Genomic DNA, 7,469 nt, shown 5'->3' with positions numbered 1-7,469 from the left:
GTCTAGATTTCGGCATCAATATTTTAGATGAGCCTGATGAGCGCATTTCAGTTCAAGAAATTGAAGTTAGCGTTCCTACTCGTAAGCGTCGGATAAGCGATGATTTGTCCAAAGAAGACTCAAATTCTGTTTCTTCGTGAGAAAGCCGGGAGAAGAAGACTTCAGACGAAAGTCAAAGAATTTACTAAAATGCTTAAAAATGAAAGTTTTTTTCCTTCTGGCGGGTATATGCTCTGGAGGGTACTAAGTTTTGATTTAACAAATGTGATTTTTGCCGCTTGTTTCACACTGAGAGGTCATGACACGCGTATTGATTTTCTGTGGGTTTTGTTTCTGGTCGCCAGGATTGGCCCCCTGATGCAAACTTATCGCTCTTTGTTGAAGCTAAATAATGGTTTTAGGTTGTTTAATTTTCTCCAAAGTGCCTCCTGGATCTGAATAACTAAAAGCGATTTTCTTTTGTCAGCCAACGTGATGGTTTCCTGCAATGTTTTGACACGCTGGACCCACAACCTTGAATGTCAAATAGCTCTTGGTATTTGTTATTTCTTGCCCCCTCCCCAACAGTAGGTACGGAGTCTGGGTTGCCTGTGCGCAAAATTTCGCAGAAGACGACGTGCATAAACTCGTCGCATTGCGGAATACGGAAGCGCATCAAATTTCACGTCTGTCATTTAGACGTCTGCGGGCTCACTTCCTACATTTCGGAGAAACAAGAGAAATTTCCCTGCAAAGAAGAGCTCGGATTTTGCAATCTGCAACGTCAATTCCTCAAAGTAACGACGCAATGAGCTCTGCGGAAAGAATACAGAATGCAGGCACCTCTCACAAGATTGAATACACAGTCCGACAAACTGCAAAGGTCCATCGTGAAAAGGAGAAGGATCGAAGGCCACCGATATTTTTGTCAGTTGTGAAATGGTTGGTCGGGATTTTCCTCTTTTTTGCCGTGCTAACCTGCCTCGTCGCCAGCAAAGTGTCTTTGTTGTCGATCGCGTATTACAGGAAAGAGAATCGAGAAACTTCTTTTATTATGATTGTATTGACCTTGATGATCCCCGAGGCTGTTTCATTCTTTAAAGCTTGTTGGACGAGTCTTTTTCGCTCAGGTCACAAATGGCCTCGGACAAGAGCTATCTTGGTGGTAAGCACCTATTTGTTCCATATCTTGTTTTTGTTGTGTGGTACGAATTTTTTGAAGTTTCTTCTCTTTGATAGGGCCGTAGTCAGACTAACGTTAGATATGTAGAATTTGGGTTCTAGACGAGGCATTATGTATCGGTCCAATTCCATCTTCAACACCCCCTCCCAGGGCAACAACCCGGGCATTTTGAGTGATCAAATGCCCCCACCCCTAGGAAATTAAAAAGGGGGCATACTAACTATTATTGTGGCTTTCAGGGGATATGGAGAAAACCTCTCCTGAGAAGAAGGGTCACCCTCCCAGCCAATTCAACTTAAGCAAGAGTTTATCTGCTCTGCATAGTCTGAAATGGCACTCTGATAATAATGTCTCACCTTATTAAACCAAGTTGACCTGGCTGGGCAAGCCGAAGAATTCATTTGGAGAAAATGGTAGTCTTTACACTAGAGCCTAAGTAAGCTAAGAAATATTTCAAGACAAGTAAATTTTATATTCTTCAAGTAAAGAAAGCTTCACACACAACCTATCTTTTTTACTTCAGGTTTACTTAAGCCTATTTTCCCACACAACATAATTAAGATTGATTGATACGCTTCGCCTTTCTCAAAGCTTAGAAACCGCAAGTTCACTAAGTCGGTTTTAAGGATGGTATTTCAAGTCACTTGAAACTTTCTTGAATTGTTTCAACTTTCCGACTTTAATGAGATGCAAAGTAAAGTTACTTGAGATTTTACTTAGGCCTTCACACGTATTTTTTGGTTAAGTAAAACTTAGCAGCAGCCTAGTGTAAAGACAACCAATGTGGCCCAGCTAGGAATGGTTACCTTACCATCCCAAAAAGGTGACCTGGCTAAAGGGGGGGGGGGTCACCCTTCGAGCTGAGCGAACTTTTTCTTTGTCATGTAATGGTTTGCCAAGTCTTGCAAGGAATGTATGAAATATTGGTTATTATCAGGGCCTAATACTCTTGAAGCTGAGTCTGCAGACAGGGTAAAGCTTGTGTAATCCTTTGCCTCTCAGCTGATCCTCCAATTCCCTTTTAAATTATCTAAACTTTCCATGTTGGACCCAGTGTCAAATGCGCAGGGTTTGCGGGGGGTGGGGGGGGGGGTGGGGGGGAGATATCGAAGATTTAATTTGACCACTACATTAGTACCTTATCTTGCCCCTAATACTGTAGTTCCTGTTTGGGTCCAGGAAAACTGTTCCTGTTGAGAGAAGTGTGATGTTTGGGGGTGTTTGACAGGTTTTTTTGTAATGATTATTGTATAGTTCCAGAAAATACCCATATTCCCCCCACAGAAGGGATTGGAAATTCCTGGGGGGTGGGGGGTCTCAAAGGCCCATAAATTTAAGTAAATGTATGAAGCATGACTGGAATTTCCAGTGTGGTGGTGGGGGGTGGGGGCAAGGAAAAATCCCTTCCATGGGGGAGATATGGATAATTTTTGGTGCCACACATTTGGTTTAGTTGGAGCTTTGAAAAACTGGAAAAACTGGGGAAAATTCCATTCAATTCAAAACTATAGTTTGGACCTCTGGATTGAGTACCTGTTTTGGAGTCCCTTTCCTTAAGTGTCACTAAGACAGATTATCATTCAAAGCAAATTTTTCTTTCTTTTCATTGGCCGAGAGCCCACCACGTGACCTGCAAATAGCTGCCTTCAAATAATGGTCTGCTCATGCGCAATGCCGTCCAACTGTGTTTGGCTGGAAATAATATTCCGCACATGCATAAAGGAAACCGTGCTTCTCTCCTTCTTGTGATCGCTCTTGCGTGAAAATGGCAGATCGCTTCGCTTCCCCAGGATATTCATTAAAAAAACAAACTCGGTGATCGAATGATAAAAGAATTATTGAACTCGGTTATGGCAAAATATCGTGATTTGTCAGTGTCTCACAGATCAATTATTTGCCTCAGCTGTTGGCTTCGGCAAATAATTGATCTGCTTGCCACAGACAAATCACGATATTTTGCTTAACTTCGTCCAATAATTGTTAATTATTTGTAGTTAGCAACATAATCAACCACCATATACATTGTACCCAACCAATATGGGCTAACATACGAGCCATAATATTTTGTGGGAACATACTTGAGTGGACACTGCAAAATACTGCTTACAAAGGAGAAGCTCAAGCTGTTTTCCTTTGTGGTTATACAGTCTTTATGATGGATGCCTGAACTTTTATAAGCCATTCAAATGAGACCACTCTGCCCATTAAAGTCTCACTTGAAGAGATGATGTCAAGATTGAGAAATCTTACTGATTGTAATTTAGGGCAATTTAATTCGTCCAAAAAAACATGCAATGTTTCAGAACGTGACCCCAGAGAAGCTGATCTTTTTTTATGTCAAAATGGGATCCTTGGATAATGCATTTTGTGCCCAACCCTAGAAAAAATTGTGCACAAAAGTCTTTTACTCAAAAGTGACACGATCTAAGCCAATTAAAGAAGTTCTCAGCATCTCAAATTTTAACCCAAAATGACTTTGCACCTCCTTGTTCCTGTTATACATCTCCACCTGAGCAAAATACTTGTAGAGCCTGATTTCAATTTTTTGTTATTCCTAAAGGTTGTAAAGTACTTTTTTATTTACTGATAATTATAGTCTCTTAGCTAGGGTTATTCTTTGTTTCATTGCTTTCTTTATACAGGGCTTACTAGTTGGTGTGCTGGAAGTGTTTGGCCTTTGCTACTTTGCTGTTGTCATCCTATTTCACCCACACTTTTCACCTGGCTTACGCATTCTCATGATGAATGGAGTGTTTATTTTTCCAGTGCTGTGGCAAGTTTGCAAAAATAGGCCAGGGCTAGAACAGTCCTCCCGCAAGCGGCTGATCACATCTGTTGTTGCCCTTGTTTTAGAAATAGCAGGGGTTTGCGTCCTTATGTATCAGGTAAGAATATAATTTTATGCACTTGAATGAATTGAATGTTAGTTTTGTTTTTTGTTTTTTTGTCTTATCCATTTAAATTTATTCCAGCCAGTTAATGCAAGTTGCAGTTGTTTTATTAGTATAGGTAATAGCATGATTTGTAGTGATACTTGGCATAAATACCATGAGTGATATTTCGAAATTGTTATACGTAAGGCGGGTGAAATTTGAGACAATTTTGAAACATCACAAGTGGTATTTATTCCAAATATCACATACAAATCATGCTATTATTTGTTTATACTGCTACCCATGAAAGGCTTGTAATTTTCACATGTAGGTACGTATTTACAGTCAAACCAGGTCAAGCGTTCCCGTCACTAGCAAACTAATGAATTCATTAATGGAAAAATGATTTCGTTTGTTGATTTAATAATCCATTCATAAAATGGAATAATCCAACAGTCCAATTGGACCTCCATTCAATAATTAAATGTTGATTTGGTTTATGAACAAAATCTACCTTTTCTTTATTCTTGTCTGTTGAGTTCAATCGTATTTGCTTCCCTTTTTCTGCCGTTTACGATTGCGTTTGTAATTGCCTTTAATCAAAATAACAGCTAGAAAAGACAGACCGCAAACGCAAAGAAACTGACGAAGGCCGGGGATCGAAATCCACCAATCACAGCACATACACTCTTGACCTTAGTTTCACTATCGTGTTTTCTAAGAGGTCAGGTCCGTGGCAGTGATTACTGGAAGCAAAATGACGTACATGTAACAGTTTGTTTGGGTTTGAACTTCAGAACTCGCCCGAACTTGACTCTTAGAAAAAAAGAAGAAAAAAAGTGTAGTTTTTCAAAAAACAGTAATCGAATCAACATTCGATTATGGAATCGAGGCTAAATATGAATATTGGATTGTTCATATTATGAATGAATGAATGGATTATTAAATCAATAAACGAAATCGTTTTTCCGTTAATGAATTTATTAGTTCGTTAGCAACGGGAACGTTTCACCTGGTTTGACTGTAAAATTAAGCTGAAATACCACTGCTCTAAGCTAATCAAATTGCAGAAATTTCTCATGTAGTAGTATAATGCATATAATGCTAAATACCACAGTGTAACTTCAAGGTAACCACGTATCAAGCTCATCAGTAAATGATAAGGTGCCTTGGAAGATGGTAAATGCACAGTTTGCAGCAGTAATAGCAAGGTATTCATGGCAACCAACTGTAAGGGTCGCAACCACCTGATACAATCACTCTGAAAAATCAGTGGAATTCAATACCTGCCGGTAACCCCATACTTAACAGCTGAGTGGGAGAAGAGGGAAAAGCAATCTGCAATAATAACTTGGGCCTGAAGTATTAACAGTGACAAATTATAGGCAAAACTGCCAATGCAAATTAATTGTGATCTGCAAAGATCAACAAGCAGAGTGAAATAAAAGGGAGTGCAAAAATTATCGCCATCACTAATACCCAAAAATATATCAAAATTTCTTAGTGATAGCATTATACAGTCGAACATCTCCACAATGGTCACATTCTGAAGAGAGGTAAAAAGCCACTGTAAAGAGCGACAGGTAGCCATTATTGTGAGATAAAGGTGATACGTGGCACCAATATATTTTGGGTACAACATCTTGTTTATTTGTTTTTGTGTGCATGTGTTTTTTTTTTTCAATTTGAAGGTACATGAAGGTATTTCAGAACAAAGAGTTGTTTGGGTCGTTCCAGTAGCTCTTGTATTTGTTTCAATTGCCTGGTGCCCAAAGGTGTTCAAGTATGTCATGGAACCAGCTACAGACCAACCAGCTCCTGGCCTTGAGAACAGTGCAAGTACATCCACCACGGTGGAATTGGGTGGGGTGCCTGTGCCTCTTCCTGCAGGGAGCACGATACTTGATGCAGCTGTTAATGTGAAATCTGCACGTGGAAAAGCTGCTATCATCAACAGTTTATGGAAACTTACTTTGATTCCATTCATGTGTGCACTGTTTGCTTATCTTTATGAGACGGCTAATTTAAATAAGTTATCACAAGGATTTGAGGATTTCACAACTCGTAATCCTGCATTTCCTCATTTCATGGCACAGATATTCACAAGCTTAATTGGACACCTGTTGGGAATATTGGCCTGTGCTATGTGCATGCAACGACTAGCATTCGCCCTTCCTATGTTTATTGCCACACCCATCTCTTTAGTCTTGGCTGAGATTCATAATACAGTGCAGAATATTCTTCCCTTTGACAGCAATGATTCAAATACCACCATTGTATATGTTGCTGGCATTGGTTTTTTATTTTGGCTGGCACAGCTGCTCTCTGTTGGTTATTATGTGTTTAAGGAGCCAGGCTTCATAATGGGCAAAGAATCAAGTTTGTTTTGGATGCCAACGTATAATGGTAGGTAAATGCATATCTTGTTAATGACTTATAAGTCTAAAATACTTATAAAAATCTAAACAACCACAAAAAAATTCAAAGGATAGTTTGGAATGCTCACATCAAAGTTTTTCAATTTGCCTACATACTATTTAAAAATGAGTAGGAGTGTTTTGGACTGCTGGACTTCTTATGGATCAGATGGCTTTACCTGTAAAGGTCTTGGGGGTAATAACAATTTGCCCCATTTGTGTCTCCCTACCCCTCTTGGTGAGAATGGGTTCGGTTTATCTAGCCCTGGTAAAAATGTGACTGTATTTTTTAAAAAAAATGTGTTTGCAGGTGTGTTTTTAGAGCAGTACCTTCTTCTAAATCGACGTAATAAAAACACAGATGATTATCAGATCAATCAGAGGGAACTTGTTGATAACTCCTGCATCTACATCTGCACTACAATGTACCACGAAATTGAAGAAGAGATGGAACAACTTCTCCACTCCCTGCACGATATTGACTGTGCACGGGAAAAGTCAAAGCGTCAAATTGAGTCTCATATATTCTTTGATGGGGCAACCAAAGGGGAGGTTTTGAACAACTACGTCCTGCAGTTGATTTCGTTGATTCCAAAGACATTGAAAGTTAAGATTGAGGCATGTATGAAACTTAAGACCCCCTATGGATTGCAAATGAGATGGGAGCTTCCAGGTGGTATGCTGTTTCACATCCACTTGAAAGATAATTTGAAGGTGGGTTTGAAAGATAAGACAAGATAATTTATTACGGTAATATTAGTTAATTACAATTTCCCGGCACGCAGTTAGCCAAAAGGCTAGTCATGGCGTGCCAAATTAATTATGTAGGTTATTACCACAAATATCAAAGAAAGGCTATATGATTTAGAAAATTCAAAGAAGACCATCCCCCCCGACACATTAACTTAATGCAGGTGGGAAAAGAAAGCCTGAAAAAAATTCAGTGCAGTGCTCTAACCAGTACATTGAGACTAGGTCTCAAAAACATTTCAGCACCAGGCTGTCAAATTTGCTTTT

General features: G+C 39.4%; 1 protein-coding gene across 1 annotated transcript in view; it reads left to right on the top strand.

Moving 5' to 3' along the window:
* The first annotated feature begins 640 nt into the window (after positions 1–640).
* LOC140935351 (uncharacterized) overlaps positions 641–7,469 on the top strand; it is a 31,089-nt gene continuing 24,260 nt past the window's right edge. The window contains exons 1-4 of the mRNA XM_073384904.1: positions 641–1,144; positions 3,805–4,047; positions 5,727–6,441; positions 6,763–7,166. Of these exons, the coding sequence (XP_073241005.1) occupies positions 788–1,144; positions 3,805–4,047; positions 5,727–6,441; positions 6,763–7,166 (1,719 nt within the window). The 5' untranslated portion in view covers positions 641–787. The remainder of the gene's footprint in view (positions 1,145–3,804; positions 4,048–5,726; positions 6,442–6,762; positions 7,167–7,469) is intronic.

This window comes from Porites lutea, chromosome 4 (genome assembly GCF_958299795.1).
Source record: "Porites lutea chromosome 4, jaPorLute2.1, whole genome shotgun sequence".
Classification (NCBI taxonomy): domain Eukaryota; kingdom Metazoa; phylum Cnidaria; class Anthozoa; order Scleractinia; family Poritidae; genus Porites; species Porites lutea.
Note: the sequence above shows the minus strand (reverse complement) of the source record. Positions and strands in the feature narration are given on the sequence as shown.